Source organism: Plectropomus leopardus, chromosome 20 (assembly GCF_008729295.1).
Source record: "Plectropomus leopardus isolate mb chromosome 20, YSFRI_Pleo_2.0, whole genome shotgun sequence".
Lineage (NCBI taxonomy): Eukaryota > Metazoa > Chordata > Actinopteri > Perciformes > Serranidae > Plectropomus > Plectropomus leopardus.
Genome location: NC_056482.1, coordinates 16581786 through 16601143, shown reverse-complemented (window position 1 = coordinate 16601143; position 19358 = coordinate 16581786). Strand labels below are relative to the sequence as shown.

The 19358-nt window shown below is 38.6% G+C and overlaps 1 protein-coding gene across 1 annotated transcript in view; it reads right to left on the bottom strand.

Annotated features, from left to right (window-relative positions):
• sh2d3ca (SH2 domain containing 3Ca) overlaps positions 1-6723 on the bottom strand; it is a 67880-nt gene extending 61157 nt beyond the window's left edge. The window contains exons 1-4 of the mRNA XM_042508750.1: positions 6614-6723; positions 3540-3701; positions 2092-2364; positions 1482-1998 (exon numbers count right to left, since the gene is read on the bottom strand). Coding sequence (XP_042364684.1) covers positions 1482-1998; positions 2092-2364; positions 3540-3558 — 809 coding nt within the window. The 5' untranslated portion in view covers positions 3559-3701; positions 6614-6723. The remainder of the gene's footprint in view (positions 1-1481; positions 1999-2091; positions 2365-3539; positions 3702-6613) is intronic.
• Between the last annotated feature and the right edge of the window lie 12635 nt (positions 6724-19358).

Genomic DNA, 19358 nt, shown 5'->3' with positions numbered 1-19358 from the left:
CCTGTGATTTAGGGCTGAGGAGACAGAGAGCTCTTTGATGTGCCCATACATTCACCATGCAGCCATATTTCCCACGGTCCCAGGGCTGAACTAATGGGCTGATGCTGCACGCTCGCACATGGACGCCCATGCATGGCAGCACAACATGCACACACACTGTACTGTAACACGATACAGGCACTCTGCTATCATGCGTGGAATATATGAGGAACCTTGGCATGTCTTGGGAAAGCAGCAAGAAAATGCAATCTGCACAGCTCAGAGTCAGAGCAACAGTCCATCAACCCCTCAAACTCCTCAAAAAAAGTTCTGGCTTTGTTTATAAGTCCACTACAGCATTATAAAACGCACACAATGAGCACACAAAGGGCTTGTTTAAGTCGGTCTCCTATGTGTCAGAACAAATCGATGCAAAATAAGAAAACATCAGAGCAACAGTGAAGCAGCTTTCCAGCAGCACCTGATCAATAAAAGCGATCAATATCACCTGCTGCCTTTAAAAAGTGAAGTAATGAATCCTGTTATCATCTCACCTCACACCCATCGCCCCAGGCAAGTCCTGTCTACAGCAAAGTCAGCACAAACTGAGTAGTAGTGTCCAACTTCCCTGAAGGGTCCACGCACAGTTTAAACCGATTTGCGCCCCCTGGCTTACGCACAGAGCATGGATGCATCAACGTGTTTTTTAAGGCCCCGGGCAAAAATGTGCTGCTGCTGCTCCCCTACTGACCCACAGTTCCTGTACTCTTTCAGTAATGTGTGCTGTTAGATAAACACACAAACATTTACTGTGTGTAAGTTTTAATAAACACATGCATATTACTTCACTTAAATAAAAGTTAAAAAATAACAATGTGAAAAAAGGTAAAAGTTCTTCATTCAAAATTGAAAACAATGAGTGATTGATGCATTTTGACCCTGAAGAGGTAGTTTTCTTCATGTGACCTCCAAAAAGTCTCTCAGCTGCTTTGTGAAAGCCCCTTATCATCTGATATAATAAAGGTCATTCGGTGGTTTCTGCTTTACTACCTGATCTTGAGGCCCTGTGTCCAAATTAGTGTTGGACAGATAATTAAGTACATTTACAATTTATTTTTTTTTTTTTAACTTGAGAGTCACTGTAATTTGTCAGCCTGGACTTTGTTTTCCATGTTTTTGTGTCTAAGTGACTAATGGGAGCAACATTTTTTTAAACTGGTCCAGTATCAAGCAAGAACACAACAATGTAGCCTCTGAGGGCATTTGTGCACCATCAATTGACCGTCGCCTTGTTTTATTCAATTTTCTCAAGATAGCTTGCTGTTGATACCTGACAAATCTGGGTCAACCTGTTACACAACAGGCCCTTGAAATTATGGCACTCTTCCATCCTTCTCAATCACAAACCTTTCCTCCTTTAATGGTTTTATTGGCCAAAAAGACATAAAGGAGGTAAAATGAACTGTTCTCACCAAGGAGAAAAATAAAGAAAAGAAAATTACCTGTAAATATTGTCAGAGTTTTGTTTTCCTTTTCCCGCTCCTTCTGTCAGCTTTCTGCTTTCTGCCTCCTCCTTTGGTTCAGATACAGGCTCTAACTCATCATCCTCAGGTGTCTGGGTCAGATCCTTCCCCGGGCTGACTGGAGGTGATGAAGTCTCTTCAGGGTTCACGTCTGGACCTGTCTGGATGACTCCCTGTCCATCACAAGTATCTGGTTGAAGTGCTGCACTTGGGCCACTAGATGGCGACACATCTTCCCCTGCAGCTGCTGGTCCAGTGGTGGCGTTCTGGATGTTTGTGCCATTTGCTTCACCTGTAGGTTCAGTCTGGGTCTTTGGATCAGCCAGAGAGTCTTTGCAGAGGCCAGGGTCACCTTTAGCTCCAGCTTCATCCCCAGTCACTTTGAATGAAGCTGCTTTTAGCTTCATGGACACATGGTCTCGGTCCCCTGAAGGTCGCTGGCTTTGACTTCTGCTGAGGCTCTTTTCTTTTGCCTTCTTACTGCTGCTGGGGCCTCCTTAAGAAGAGGAGGCATCAGAAATAAACATTATAGATTTGTCATGGTGAAAATTGTTATATATGTTGTTTTTCATAACATCTGCTGCTTTACCTTTATTGTTTTTGTCCTTCCTCTTCATTAGCAGCCTCGGCAGTGTACCCATGTGTGTGTAGTTCTCACTGGAGCGGACATAGCTGGCAGTGCGAGGACGCATGGCATCCATGTCATCCACCGTTGTCTCAACAACTGGAGTCAGGATCGGCGCACCATAGCTATCTCCAGGCACGCATCCTGCTGTAGAGTTGGACCGAGAAGACTTGGAGTCTGATTTCTCATTGGAGCGGCGAAAGGAGAGGTTGGTGAGGCTACCAAACCACTTGAAACCTTGAAGGAGGAACAGTTCAAAAAGAAGAAGAAATGCCCATTACGTGGGAACAAGTCTATGCATTTGCCCATCAGCCAACCGAACTCATCCCAATTTAAACCTCTCAGCTGGATATTTGCAGTCAGGAGAGGAAGGCAAATAAAAGAAGATGGAGTGATTAAAGCTGCTGTTTTATAATAATGGATTAAATGACTAACTGTAATCTGAAAGGCGTTACACTCATCTCTACAGAGCATTCTGGTGTCTTTTAGCTCATTGTTTTGGTTTTTCAGCTTACAAATTCTACACTCATTTTCAGCAAAAAAAAGCCTCTGACCAGCCACCTGCCAAGCAACAAAATTTAGACAAATTTAGCCATTCGCTGTGTAAAATATTGCAACATCTTTTGAGTTAAACATGTTACTCAGCAGTTGGCAAAGACTAAAGGACCAGACACACCAAACTGACATCAAAGAACTAGTGGTGAACAAGGCAGATTGTGTCATTGCCAACAAAGTTGCCAAAAACCAACTAGCAGGTACGTTCTGCACCTGTGTGACAGGAAATAACTCCCCATACCATCAGGAGGTGGTAATCTGTATTTGTCATAAAAAAGAGGGAGACAGGCACACCAACAGGATGGATTTAAGATACCAGTTAGGACATTAACAACACAACTCAATGTTGAAAGAACAAATTATATTTTCTTTGTGCTCGTGAACAATAACACAAACAATTACAATCTGTTTCTGCAAAAGGGCTCAATGGCTAAAAAAAAAAAAATTACCTAATAAAACATAGTTGTTTTGCTCTCACTTCCTCGACTATAGTTTATTTTGCTTGTACATTGTTTTTAGCTTGTTCTGCTTTCTTCATGTGGTAAACAATCTATGAATGCAGCTTTAATAAAAACAGGTGTTAAAGTAAAATCCCCTTTTGAAAAGTTACCGTTTTGTTCCACAGATGAGATGTAGGAGCAGTCAACCATGTGCAGCTTTGCAGCAAGTGCAAAAATGTGTGCATGCATTTTTATGTGTGTGTGTGTGTGTGTGTGTGTGTGTGTGTGTGTGTGCATACAGTCCAGCTTGATTGTCCCTGTGTGTCAGTAGCAGTAATCTCACACCCTGGCTGACTATATGGGTGACCATATAAACAAAGTGCAGTTGCTCTAAAGACAAACACACACAGTACTCACTGAGTTTCCGTATGCTCATGTTGTCGGTATAAAATCAGCTGCAGGTGGGTGACAAATGGATCATCTGAGAGGAGAGGCAGTAAAACAAAAAGAGGAGAGCCAGATACGGAAGGATAACTTGTTGTTGAGGTGTGAATCTTCGGTATGAAGAACAGTTCCTCTCTGTGGGTGAGATGCAGCACACTGTTTATATGTGTGACAGAGACAAAACTAAGAGATGAGAGGCAGCGACAGGGGCAGGGCATACTGTGAAACTTCCTGTGTAAATCTGAAAGGACTGATGGTAAGAGGAAATGAATAGATGAGATGACAAGGCTTGAAAGGGTAAGATAAGGGATAAAAATATATGAAACACGTGAGACTGCCCTCTGGCCGAATGAAAAAGTGTTGATGGGATAGATAGAGCGGTGACAGAAAGTACAGCAGGGTGTAAAGTGTTTTAAACAGAAGTGTTGATTGGTGTCTTTGGTCCCACTACAATAAAAGCTGGTTATAAACTCAGCCAGAGGTAATAATAACAATCACCTTTGGTATCACTGATTACCTACTGCAAGCTGAGTCCTTTAATCTTCCAGGTGCAGTTTAAATACAAAGTTAATATTTGATAATGGTAAAGACACTTATGCATGATTAAGACACTAAACCTGTAAAGGGGCAGTTCACACTAAAATCAAATATGTGTTTTTTCTCTTACCTGTCATGTCAATTACCAGTCTGGATTGTTTCAGTGTGAGTTGCAGTGTTTTTGCCTTCTCTTCAATATAATAGAAGTAGACAGCACTCGGCTTGTGGCTTCTTTCCAGAAATCATGACCCGCTTACTTGTGATAATCACATACCCTGTTGTGAGCAGTTTCATGTAGCAACTGTTTTCTTTAAACTGAAGTACACCCACATCACTGTGCAGATGTAAACATTATCATGGATGGGAAGCTTGTGCATATGACAGTGTGAGATGTAAACTTCTGTGACATCCTCCACAGCTGAGCTAATGTAAAATAGCTAAGTGGTGCTAGCAGTAGATGCACATCCCTTGGCAGGTGTGGTTCAGTTGAAAGAAAAAAGTTCCGACATGAAACTGTTCAAAATGAGTTGTTTCCAAGTTGCAATTTTTGTAAAGAGACATTGCTGTTGTCTAGATTAATCTTGATTGATAAATAGCACTACAGAAAAGGGTAAAAATATGTATTTATGATTAATTTGGGGATGAACTGTCGCTTAAAATGCAAGAAATTTATTTTTTTGGCACTTTGAGCATCACGAGCCTGGTGCCATTTAGTTTTATTATATTGAAGACAAGTCTGAAATCTCTACAGCTGATATCTCCAACACTGCAACTCACAACAAAATAGCAATACAGTTGAGAGAATGTTTTTTGTGAATTGTCCCTTTAAGAAAAAATAGAATGATTTAAACAATGAAAGAATATTTATTTATTAATCAGGACATGCTGTTTGTCAGCACCTCACAGATCCATGCAGGACATCCTGCAGTGCAGCCCGAATGTGATTTCTGTGAGTGTGGCTAAGAGTTGCACTGGATACTAATTTAGAAGCTGTGTTCATTTTTCTTATTCCTTTACTTCAGGTAGCACTTATGTGTGTGTCACGTGCTTTTTTAAAAGGATGTTGGTATTGCAGTATTTGGGTGAACATCTGTGATTCCTGATTTAAGGGTGCTTTAAAAAGCTGGTGTGTCATTCAGCTTTATCAAGCTGAAACTTCAGTTAAATTTGATTAAATTTAACTCAAAGTGCCCTCAGTAATCTCAATATAAAACTGTCGTTTATGAGAATCGTCCATCTTTCAGATCCCTTAAAAAAGTATCAGTGGATCAGAAGCCTGTGCTGTGCAGCCAAGGATTATTTAGAGCCACATAACTTTATTTTAAATTCTAGCAGGGATCCCAAAGTTCCAGTGATACAAAATATGTGAGGCTAAATTTTTGGGTTAATGTTTATAAAATGTTGCAGGACATCAAGAATTTTCAAATTTGAGGGAAAGGTGTAGTTATAAAAAAAAAGTGTAAACATCGTATGCTGGGTTGAACACATACAGAATATGTGACTGTGGGGTAAAAGCTGATTTTTCTAATCTTAGAGCTACTGCTTTAACATTTCATGAGAACGATCTTCATAAGCGTATAATAATTGCTGCTAAAGCAGGATAGTATGACTTCCCACAAAACCAGAAAACTGAAGTGGCATCCAGTCCGCGACCAGAAGTCACCACTGTTTCATTTATGTAAATCTTTTTTTTTTTGTTTCTTTCTTTTATTTTTTACCTGCCATCATTTAAGCAAAATTAAGAAACAAACTCCATGAAATACAGTATATAATGTTTTTATGTGAGTCTGACATTATATATATATTTACATTTATTTTAAAAATGCATGCTACAGTAAACTTGAATGTGTTTTGTTGTTTTAAACGTCAGATCAGGGAGATGCTGAGTACCAGTCACTGTAGCGAAGCGTACTCTATATAGTGTTTAGCATGAACCAAAGGCTTTTTGTGGGCTTTCACTTCCTGTCAGGTTTTGGGTGTGTGGTTTTTGCAAAGACGCCTTTTGCCTTCCTGTCAACACTGCACCACACCAGTATGAAACTGTGAAGTGTAAAAGCTTATAATAAAGCAAATGTATTATAAAATAAAAGTAAACTCAAGTGCATCTGAAACATTTAAACAGTTCATTAAAAGTAATATTAGCTGCTGAAAAATTATCTTCATGTCCTGTTTGGATGGAAAATGGTTTATTTAAATGGAGAATTATCGGGTTTAACCACTTTTTTCATCATTATATTGTCTGGTTGCATATTGCCAGAAAAACTAAATCTTTAACTTTTTTGTCCTATTTCACTGACAATTGGGTCTTTGAATATACTTGTGCATCCTCAACCCAAAAGCTTCTTTTCATACAAGTCTAACTCCTGCAGCAGTGGTGTATTGGTAGCTAATGAGGTGGTTAAATGGCAGGTTACAGAGGAAGAAGTGGGTACACTCTCCTACATATTCCAATGACTTCTTGGCTGATTGGTGGGTATACTGTAAACGACCACAAAAAGAGATGGACATACCTCATATATACCTTCCACGTCATCACTGCCCTGCAGATTCAAAGTAAACTGGCTCAGAAAACATCCCAGCATCCCAGAAACAATCCCTGTGGTCAGTAACTGTGATGCAGAGACAGTTATACACAGATCCTCCCTTATCTTCTGTCAATCTTCCTCTGGGTGGCACCAAAGGTCCCTGAAAAAAACAAAACCACAGCCACACGTACTTCGGTCAAACACATATTGTATGTACTTCTTCACATTACTGTATATATACATGCATGTTTGATTCAGGAAATTAGTGATGAATTAACCTGGCACATTCCCAGTTAACACTTTGAAACCTGAGCAAATTGGCTTAATTTCTATCAGAAACACGGAAAGAAGGTAATGAGCAACTTAACAAGAAATTACCCACAATTTATCAAGAAATTTGTAAAAGGATGCAAGAAAATTAGCTGAAATAAGCAAAGCAAAGAAAAGTAACAAAACAAAAACAGAAAATGACCCGGAAAAGTGCAAAAAATCAAATAAAAACAAGAAATATGAAAAAAAGAAGTTTTTTCTTCTGTAATCGAATTTTATATATATTTGTAAAAATTCTGAATATAGCTTCTTTATTATGTTCCTCTAGTCATTTTATAATTTCCTAATTTTTTTTTTATTTTATTTTTTATCTAAGTTTTATGTCATTTCCCTGCAATATGCAAGACATTTCATACCGATTTGCTGACTGAGCTTTTGCCATGGTTTTGAAAGAAATCCCTATTTTAAAGGTTTATACACAAAGGGCATCTGAGTGCTGTGCAAGAAAACTGATGCCCATGACTTATGAAGAGGACTCTGAATTGCCTGATTGCCTAAACACCAGTCTAATGGTTAATTGGATCCCATTATACATATATTTCTTGTGTAATCATTTGTATGTCTTAAAAAGTGTTTTTGTGATGACATTTTTCTGGCCCTCAGGGTAAGACCATGTGCTCATCAGGTCCTCTTTAGGAATAAGGTCCCAGGACAGCACCTGTCCCTCCATGGCTGCTGATCACTGCTCTGTAATCCACCAGGTAGATGGAGTAAGGTGAGAAATATGAGACTGTGTAGTAAATACAAATATGAGCACACACAAACAAACACACACACCCTGAAGTAAAGGGTTGGACTTTCATTTTGTACTTTTTGTCGCAACCAGGTTTTTCACAGAAGTAATTTGCTGGAGTGAATGACTGTGTGTGTGTGTGTGTGTGTGTGTGTGTGTGTGTGTGTGCGCGTGTGTGCGTGCGTGCGCTGCTTTAATTCCACCTTGATGAAAAACAAGCCTTCAATAATTCAGCTCTCTGCCTCCTCATACGATGACAAATATCAGTCACTTTGACCCGAGGCCACGCTGACACACAAGGCCTCGTGAGACAGGCACACAAAACTGAAACCTTATTTAGATTTAAATAGAAGTGCTGTCAGCCTGACCGATGTCTCCTCAACCTTTTTACATAGATTCCTTTTGTTTTATTTCATTTCAAACATTACATTCCCCAAGTTCTGATCCTTCATCATTTTAATACACATTCTAGTAGCAGTAATTTCTCATGCCAGATATCATTTAATGGTTTGTTGAGAAAGTTTACATTGTGTTCCTCAGAAATGAAATACAAAAGCTTACTGGACAAAATCAGTGTACAGCATTACATTTTAAAAGCCCTATAATGTAGCTTAGAAACATGATAACGTATGGTTTTATGATTTTCTCCCTTGTTTCCATTATGTGTATGAAAGTGTCAGCATTAACTTTTGGTGAAGCGTTGCTCATACTGCATTTGCTGGGATAATTGGGTTTGTAGTGGAGAGCTTTGCAATTATCTTTTGTATTACTTTCCCCAGTCAAACCTGCTGAAACTCAAAACAAATTTGTAGAAGCACTGCTCCAGTGTAGCATCTAAATAGCCTTTAAATGAATTACCCTGAGCTGTTATCCTTAAATGTAAATTTTACAGATGTTTCTGGATGACTCTCACAATAGATCTGTATCTTCTGTACCTCACTCTGCAACACAGCACATGTGTCATCCTATTAAAAAAACCCAAAACATAAAATCATTTATGTTGATATTACTGCAAGAACAGCTGCATTAGTATCTACTGTTGGGCAGGTGATCGTTAGGACATCTGGGCACACCTGAGGGTGTATAAGGCTATTGAAGTCTGTGCACAGCTGGTAGCCTGTCTCTGGTGGACCCTGCACTCAGCTGCTGAACCTCTCTGCCTGTTTTTAGCTTGGTTATGTTGTTTTTTCTCTGTTTTGCTTTCATGCACCTTTAAAACACCCACACGCATTTTCCTCTCATGCATCACAGACACTACTGACACCACTGACTTCCACAGTGTAAATACCAAGTTAATCTTTAACATGGGCTTATATGGGATAATTCAAAATAATTGTTTAACTTTTCTATTATGTATCTCCATTTTGTTGTGGCCTGGTCATAACAGAATGTGATTGTGAACTTTGGTGATACTGTTGTGTTAAAATACCATATAGTAAGACTGAAGTCAAAATCTGTACTTAAATGTGCAGGACAATTATCAGTAAAAATATTACTGATGCATGCATGTGTAAAAAGCATTTTAATGGTGTAGCTAACTTTAAATTCTTTCAATATTATTAGTAATCATAGTGGTTGAATGACAAACGCACCCAAAAACTTAACAGAAAAAATAGAGAAAAAGGTTGTGAAAGTCAAAGTGTGAAGATCACAGCTGCTATATAATCCAACATCATATATTTCATGTCCCTGTGCTGTCCCCAGAGATTGAAGGGTCATAGGTAGGATGCAGCAAAGCTAACTTTCCGGGTTTTTTTTCCATATCTGCTCAGGTCAAATCTCCATGTCATTTTATCCTTGTTTATTTTAAGCACTCCGTTCACTTTCTGCACAACCTCGTCTCTTTTGTCATGCCTTTTGGTTTCCTTTTCAAGCATTCCACCTGTCATTTATAACAGTTTACTGTCCAATAAAAGAGCAAAAAAATGATCGGAAAATGAAAAGAAGGTGGAAAGGGTCACGACGACAGTGTTTCAGATTGTGTTGTAAGGTTTTGGTGCTTTGTATTGATGTGGCCTCTATTTGTCATAGATAAGGAAGGCTGAATTATTGAAGCCTCGTTTGTCATCAAGGTGAACTGAAAGCTGCACACATTCAACTTGGCACACGCGCATACATCCTTTGCTGCACTTGTGGAGACCTTGTCTTGACGTCTCACTCTCGGTTCACGTCTCTCTGCTATTTCCAAAAACAAACACAATAAGGACATAAAGACAGCAGACCAATAAATGTATACCCCACTTGGCTCTCATGCTTTGTTGATGTTTGTTTTTACCATTTCTTTTGTAAAATATATCTAAATTGGTACAAATAAGAAGTGAAATCTTTAAAAAATATACATTGCTACACACACTTAGTAACTTAATAGCCCTTTATTTTTTTGTTCTGTTAATCTTTTAATTTTAAGTGCTATACCTAAAAGAATTATAATTATTGAAGAAACAGATATATTGTAAGTGGAAGTGGTGCACATGTAAGTGGTAACCATCTGCTGCAGGGGGACTGACAAAATTCTATGAATGTTTGACCCATCTTTATATTTCTTTTGTTTATCTGCTCAGAAATTATTCCGCTTCTAGGTTCTTTAATACAGAGACCAGTCCTTTATCAGAGGCAATCAATAAGTCATTACCAATTTTTACAAGTGCCATCTCTGTACTATGATGCACTCTAAATCCTGACTGAAAATTCTCAAATAAACTATTATCTTGGATAAAGTCACAAAGTTGATTAGCAACTACTTTCTCATGGATTTTAGAAATAAAAGGGAGATTGGATTTCAGTCTATAATTGGCTACCTCTGGATTGAGAGTGGGCCTCTTTAGAAGGGTTTTAATGCCAGCTACTTAAAAGGCCTGTGGAACATAGCCTGTTAATAGAGACACATCGATTATATCTAACAAAGAGTTGTCGATTAAGGCTAAAATGTCCTGAAGTAGCCTAGTTGGGATGGGGTCTAACAAGCAAGATGATGGTTTGGATCAATGAAGAGAGTTGGTGAAGGTCAATGGGGGAAAAACAGTCTAAATAAATTTCAGGCCTGACTGCCATATCCAAATTACGTGTGTCTGAGGTCCGGTCGGTTGAGGGCTCTAATAGTTATAATTTCATCATTAACGAAACTCATAAAGTCATCTGCTGAGGGCTGCAGGAATACAAGGCTCTATAGAGCTGTGACTGAGTCAGCCCTGCTACAGTGTTGAATAGAAACCTGGGACTGTTGTTATTTTCCTCAATCAATGATGAGTAATAGTTTGCTTTGAACCCACAAACTCATCTCCATTTTTTTTTTATCTTGTACTGCGATTTTTTTTCAATTGCCAGAATAATAAACGCATCGGACTCTAGGTGCAAGGTTTGTGTCCGTGACGTTTTTTGTCAGATTAAAAAGGACCTTTAGACAGCAGTTTCAAACGTGACTGGACGCCGCCGGCTCTGGCCCCAGGGATGCATTTTACTATGGCCGCCGGTGTCACTAACTTCGCGTTTGGCAAAACAGAGCCGCCTCAGCGGGTGTGTCGCTGAGCGGGGAGAACTTATTTGAAACGTGGAGGTGGGGTGGGGGTGACAGTGGGCTAAGGCTTGTCACCATGCTTCGCTCGGACACTCACCCAGCCTCCCGGCTGCACGGGGGTCACCGGGGGACGGCTAGCAGAGGCTACGCCACGGTACGGAGCCGCGCTTCCAGATCGCTAAGCCTCGCCTCTAACGCAGCAAATAAACTACACTTATTACAAGGACCATTATCGCTAAAGGAGGCAGATAAACACCTGACACACCGAGCAGCAGGGAGCACAGGAGCGTAACCACAGATAGCTGCTAACGACTTAGCAGTGAGTGAACAGCTATGTGATTAAAATAAAAAACGCCAAAAGGAGACAGCAGTGGGTGATTGAGTATAACCTGAGTGAGTTTAAACTACAGGCAAGTAATAAGCAGCCGGTGAAAGGTAGAAGTTTAGCTGGGAGTCGCTCGCAAAGGCAGCAGAGAGACGCTACAAGACCCAAACAAAGAAACATAGGAAGTGATGTCACACGCTTACCTCAGTACGTCACCACGTCAGCACCAACATACTATACAGCGAAACACAAAAAATACATCCGTGCAACATGTGCTACATACTATACCATGCCATTTTTGTCAACTTTTGACCGACATACTATACAATTATGTTTTTGTCCATTTTTTGACCGACATACGATACTATGGAATTTTTGTCCATTTTTATACGACATGCTATATTGTGACGTTTTTGTTCATTTTTGGTCGACATACTATACTATGACGTTTCTGTCAATTTTTGACTTACACACTATACTATGACTTTTTTGTATTCAATTTTTGACTGACATACGATCCTATGATGTTTTTCCTCATTTATTTTTTTTTTACCTATATACTATACTATTTTGTTTTTATCAGTTTTGACCCACACATATGATACTATGGTGTTTTTGTCATGTTTGACTAACATATGATACTATGAGGTTGTTGTTAATTTTTGACCCACATACTATACAATGACGTTTTTTGTCCATTTTTGACCAACATAGTATACCATCATCCACATACTATTGAAACCCATCTCAACATGTCAGCTGAAATCTTTAAAAAGTTATTTATTTATTGGTCTTTTGCATCTTTATCTGTCTCCCAAGTTCAAAGCCAGCTTCTATAAAAAAAAAAACTATACAGCCAAACGTGTCATTTCCTCATCGTTCCCTCACTAACATTTCATACTGCCACTGAAAAGGAGAGAGAGATAAAAGAGGCCTGTGCTGTTATTTTAATGAGACTTCTCTACCTCACCTCTTGGGAACATTTCTCTGGACATCTGAAAGAGAGTTTTGAACATGAAAATAAACCTGTTTTCTTCCAGCTAATTATGTCTTGTGAAAAAAGCCTCTATCTGTCAGCTACTTGAGCGAGCCGTTTCCCTTGAGCTAGATGGAAATCTCCTTTTAGCTTTTACTTACTTTGGCTCCAGTTCTATCTCTCATCTTCTCCCTCCGAGAACATCCCTCATAACATATGGCTGCATTGTTATCTGTGTCAGGGATGAGCTATTTTCTGCCATGGCCTCAGAGTGTAAATTGAACAATGTGCACTGATTCTGCCGAAAGTCTTACATATATCATTTGGAGTGTTTATAACTTAGAGCGAGCCCATAAAATTATCACCTTTAGTTATGACGGCCACTGGGATCTTGGCTCTGCGTCTGCCACTGCAGCTGAAGACTGCAAAGCAGCATGCATGATGAGTTGGAAACCCAGTACCTGCAGCAGCTGGAGGTAACAAGCGTCAGCATTATGCAATCAGCTTGACACCTTCCCCCCTCCTCTTTCTGTTCTGCGTTACAGAGCTATAAATATGACCAGCGAGGCAGCAACAGTGTAAAATGCAAAGGTGGAATGCTCATGGGACGGGTGTCTTTGGTTGCGGCTCGGCTCAGTCGTTGATGATTTGTGAGCCGGAGACTAAACTCTGTGCACATACATCTGTGAGTGTGTGTTAGATGGTCAGCGGGGGCTATTTAGACCCCAGATCCTCACACAACCTCATGAACTCCCTGTCACCTGATCTCCTGACTGCTATTTGGCTGCTGAGGCACTTCCACAGGACCATTCTTCTCTGTACTTTTACTTTTGATACTCGGACTAATTAAAGGACTAAGACTCAGTAAACTAAATATAATTTTCATTCTTGATTTATTTACCAATTATTTTCTCAATTAATTGATAAATAATCCAGTCTCAAGTCCAACAAGCGCAAATTGACATATTTAATTGTTCTTTTTGTTCATACAACAGCCCAAAATCCAATTACTGTTGGCTGTCAAAATCTGGAAATATTCACATGCGTGGAGCTGGAACTAGAAGATTTTTTTTTCCATTTACGCTTAAATGTTGTTTTTTAAATAATCACTTCAGCAAGGAATAATTGATTACGCAGCTTGTTGCCTCTTATTTTGCTGTCAAACATCTAACTGATTAACTAGCGAACTATTTCAGCTGTATTTTAACCATGACTACATTTCAATGCGAAGCAGGTCCTTACTGTATTTTAAAAATGATATTTACTAATGTTAAAACAACTAAATTCAGGCAAAACTCTACCTAAACAACTTGCAAACCATCACATCTGTGCTTATTAGGTATATTTACCACTAATATTTATAGATGTAGCTGACTTTTACTTGTTTACATTATGGTATTGACACTTAAATAGTAAAGAATTTAAATATTTGTTTCACAACTGTTTCAGAAACAAAAAAAAGAACAGAGTATGTTTTCTCTTTTGCCTACACAGATGCACACCTTTCCGTTTCCTTTCTTTGCTCTCTTCTGGGGGACTGTGTGTGAAGGTTTGGATGCTTGAAGCGGCCCTTGAGGGTGAAATCCCAAGTGTTGGATCCTGTTAGTTTCACTGCTGATATCTCGTTTGTTCAGGAGAGGAGTGTGAACAAAGCAGAGCCTCCACCTGTTAAGAAAATATATTTTGTCTGAGTAAAATATTCACACTTCTCTGCTGTGTCCAATTACTTGGCTATCGTTTCCCTCTTAATGGACAATTAAGCCTGAGGGTATTCTCGGGGAAGGATTCATATTATTTTCTTAATCCTTGACATCTGATAACGATAGTCATATTTCTCAAGTTAGATGGGGAGTGTTGAAAAAAAAATGAAAATCCACTCTTTAAAAGATTTGTAGGTCTGGATTTTTGATATTATGCTTAAAGGGATAGTTCACCCAAAAATGAAAGTTCAGTCATTATCTACTCACGCTCATGCCGACGAAAAGGGTCATGGGGGAAAGGGGTTGCACTCATCTCCCAAACAATCGAAGCGATGGAGACCTGGATTCAAATGTTAAAAAAATACATATTAAAACCACAAAATGCTTCCATACTGCTCGCTCCATCAGCATGAGGACGAGTAAATAATGACTGAATTTTCATTTTAGGGTGAACTATCCCTTTAAGCTTGACCCAGAAATACTTATTAATTTTTAACACTTCAGCACTGACAACAAACGTATTTTGAAACACAAAATAAAACAGTATTCCAGTCCAGTTTTCCACCTGACTCCCCTAATTTGATATAAATTTACTTACACTTAATTTTCTTTTAAATCAGTGCTGTTCCTCAGCTGACGGTGTTTACAAGTTTAAGGTCATAAACATGTCAAAAGCAGAGGTGGAGGGAGGGAGGCTGCAGTGATCTGATCCAGGTAGAAGCAGACAGGCTGATAATCTATAATCTGAGTGCAATCAAGTATTTTTCAGAAGACAAGGTTTGTGCAGTTAAAAAATCAATTACCCAGACTTCAGTGCCGCTCACCTGCTGAGAAGAAGGTAGGGCTGGCTTCTCACTTATCAGATTGTGTAGAAGCAATCCAAGGTCTGCACTGATTTGAGTGCACAAAATCCCTGAAGCTAAATTTAAAGATTCATTGAAACCAAGTATGTTCCTCTATTCATTGCAACTGGGGGTGTTTGGTGTTGTTTTCTTGTACACAAATACAACCTGTGTTTAGATTGCATGTTTCTTACCAAAACAAACAGGGAACCTAGCCATAAAAACACCATTACACAGTGCTTCTAGAAGTAAAAAATAAAATAAAAAAAATCCAAAAGGTACCTTTAATCAATCATTCTGCTAAAACCGAATATGACATGATTAGATATGAGGGGAGGAGGTGGAGCACTAACTTTATGTCATCTATGAGCCTTTCGTGCTTCGAGACACGACACAGTGACAAGGAAGCAATACCAGGACCCTGAACCCAGAGAAGCTAAATGGATCTCAGCCATCATTGCATTAAATATTTGCGCCTGCTGCTTCTACTGTGACGCAGCAAAACCTGTTCTGTGGGAAAAGGGGACACATTGAAATCTGACAAAAAGCATTTTCTGTGACAAACATCTGAAATACTCTATACTGCCTTCAATAGGCTGAAATTCAATTATTTAGCCCACAGATAATAAATCTCAAGACACAAATATCTAATTTGAGGACGACATAAATAAAAAATATAGTAAAAATCTGTGTCCCAAAACGTGTGTGCACAGATTTTTTAATGTAGTGAACACAAGTTGATCATCTCTTGGCACAAGATATTATGTTGCGCACAATTATTCGCTTGCATGCACAAATATTATGTCGTGCACACAAGTAAGGTTGTGTTCAAAAGATATTGTTATTCATACAAGTTATTATCTTGTGTACAGGCTTTTAAGTATTCTAAAAAAGGGGGGGGTAGATTTGCATACGTTTCTTCAGCATATTTTAAAACGATATATTTTTCGACTGTGAGTGTTTTTACTTCTGTTTTTATTACTATTATTATGGTGGTTGCACTTTCTTGTGCTGCATTTATGTTGCCATCACTTATGTTTGTTTAAATTGGGACTGTGGTGCAAATTAGTATTATTTTCATCTTGCACTTTACAAGAGAAAGGAAAATCGTTTGTTCAGTATCAAACACTCACCTGTTGTGGTCTTGAAAGTTTGTAGCTTCCTCGAGCAGTTGATAAACATCGCAATTTAACGTCGGAAAAAGTAGCAAAACGTCATACACTCACTACTTTAGCACCATATATTAATCTGCTGTCCGCCCATATGTTTGATATGCTCCAAACAGTCACATATTCGACAAAATAGGTTAAAATGATCATTCAGTTTTTTGTTTGCTGATGGAGAAGTTCGCTCGCTAAGCTAACAGCGCTGAGTGTGGCACGCAGGTGTTTACGTCCGCTACGTCAGTCGCGTGCCACAAACGTGTCAAAGGTGGAAAAAGTGGACTGACGTTAACAACTTTAAAAAAAGAAACTTAAGATAAATATTTAGATAAATATATTTGATATAATGCTATATTTTAGGCAAGATAAGATTGAAAATAACAAATTGGACACAATACAACATTTTATTATTTTGTTTAAAATTTCATATTGTGCATTTTTGTAAATACGTTGTGTTTAATAGAGAAAGGTTTTTATATATATATATAAAAAGTTAATGAACAAGTGCATTCATGTTGCCAACTTTCTAAAATAAGTTTTTAAAAACCTCAGATAAATGACAAATGTATTTGATATAATGTTAGACTTTAGGCAAGGTAAGATTGAAAATAAAAAAATATATATCACACTGTTCAAGCAGCTGTATATTTGTATTGATATTGGTTTACTTTGTTTATAGGTCCTGTTAACTCTCCAACAGCAATGTTGTCTATAAACAGGCACTAATGTGTGTCAGGAGGAAAGGAATGAGTCCTGTCAAATCAATCTGATTTGTGAGCATTTGTGAGCTTCCTCTTACCAAGTGAAATACAAGACGGGTAACTCTAAGAAGTTGTCAGCAGTCCAAGGTCATTTATTGCTCTACAGTGTGTATTAATCTGCCCCTGCATACAGATGCCTCTGTATACTGTGTCTTAGCGGTTTCCCAGATTAGTGTGTACATAACTCAGAGATCAGGGAATGTGATGTGACAGCGAGACGAGGCTCATAGCCAAGTTTTATCATCAAACTATGATCTGTTAAATTAATAAATAAATGCCTCTGTTAAACACCCTCTGTTAATTCCTTATCATATGCAAAACACCGCAAGCTCATTTTTGTTATAAAAAGCATTTTACTCGAGATGGTTGTGTTTTTTTATCATGTTAAAAGGAGTTGCCATGCAAACACAGCATTACATTCATATTTTTGACACTGCTTTTCACATGGCCCCCTTTTTTTTATCACTTTAAAGGAAAAATATACTATAAAAAGCTTAATTGATGTATTAAAAAAAGTGAACTGCCACATTTGACACAATCCACTGATATCTGCTGAGCAGGGTTTAATTTGTCAGGATAACTGTCATCAGGCAGGAGAGTTTAATCCTCATCCTCTCTGTCTCATTTGCTTTCTCTCCCACAAAAGCACTTTCGCCCCAGTTGTTCTTTTTCATGAAAACACACACATATAGCCTACACATTCACACACTCATAGCTCTGCTGGATGATTGGCAGCCGTGGCTGTGTGCTGGTGGTGTTGAGTGCTTGAGATGTCACTGGATACCCAGGCTCAGCTGTCAGCAGCGCTGCTCTAAATATGATTGACAGCTCATATGTGCTGAAACTCTTCTCAGATAAACTTGCCAATTATCGCTCATAACCTTGACTCTGTGATTATAGTTTGACATAATGACAAGTATTATCACTATTAGGTGTCAGAATGCAGCCCTAACAATATGTGCAATTTAAGGTGGGACTGTAATAAAAATTTGCCCATGTGTTGTATGGATCCAAACCAAAATATTGTGTGGAGACTTTATGCATTGTACAGAATCTGCATAATTATGTGCTGGGAAACCAGTTCAGCATGGTTAATTTTTTTTTTACCTCTGATTTCTACTTTCTTTTTTTATTATTTTCTGTCCAGCTCTGTCACCTGAATAAAATGGCAGTTTATATTTGTACACCTAGCAGAGACAGCTACCAAGCAGCAGATAGCAGCAGACCACAGATCAAGACCAACAAAAAGAAACCCCAAAGTGGCTTTGTTTGTGGCGACAAACCAGTTAATTCCAACAAGATGTTGGGACATCTCCTACCTTGCGTGTGGCAAGAAAAGCATGCGTTTTAACAAGATGTTGGGGCATTTCCAACCATGTTCGCAGTCACAAGAGCAGGATTTTTTTGTCGACACGTCAAGGTATTGCCAGCTGTGTTTGTAGTGACAGTGGGGGGAATTGTTTAGTGGCAACAAAAGGGGTTGTTTTTGACAAGATGTCGAGACATTTCCAGCCATGTTTAAAGTGGGTAATTGTTAACATTAGGCAGGGACATTTCCAGCCCTGTTTGCAGAGACAACAGCAGGTATTTTGTACGGAGAGTTCAGGACATTTCCAGCCTTGGTTGTGGTGACCAAAAATAATATTTAAAGCATAAATACAATGTTTTACCAACCCTAAGTAAGTGGTTTTGGTATCTATACCACGTTAACCACAGCACTATCACAACATAAAATTTCAAAAGTTGAAATATAAAGAAATGTATAGTTTCAACATAGTTTCTGTGGTTTGCAAAAATGTAAAATGTCAACTTTTCTCTGATAATTGGGTTGATTTTGTCTATGTCTCCTTAAAAGCATAAAAATGTACGATAATCTTTTCTAAAATACTTAACTCTACTACACTTAAGAGAAATTGTTTAAAATGAAGGAAGATGTATCTAAATCTTACGCAATTTTATTTTCTCCAACTTGTGCACATGATACTGATACTGCCCTATTTTTCTGTACTTTGCATCATGTCATGTAAAGTAAATGTTGATGACACACCGACAACATTCACTTACACTCAAGTAACTCAGTCAGTTCATCGCTTTCCTTTGACAGAAACCATTAAAGACAGATACTCACATATAGAGATTTAGCACTTTCTCAGGTTTATTTTCAGTCCGTCAAGCATAGATTATGTCAAAAACAGTGACAACCACAGATCATCACTGCTGTGAATGTTGCTACTAATCAAAACGATCAATACAGCCAGTTCAAATGACACCCCTCATTCACTGTCATTGACCTCTCTGTTCTGCACGACCCGTGAGACTCCTGCCATGTTTTATTTCACAAAAATTTCACTTTGATAATTTCATGGATCAAAACAAATTCTGTGGA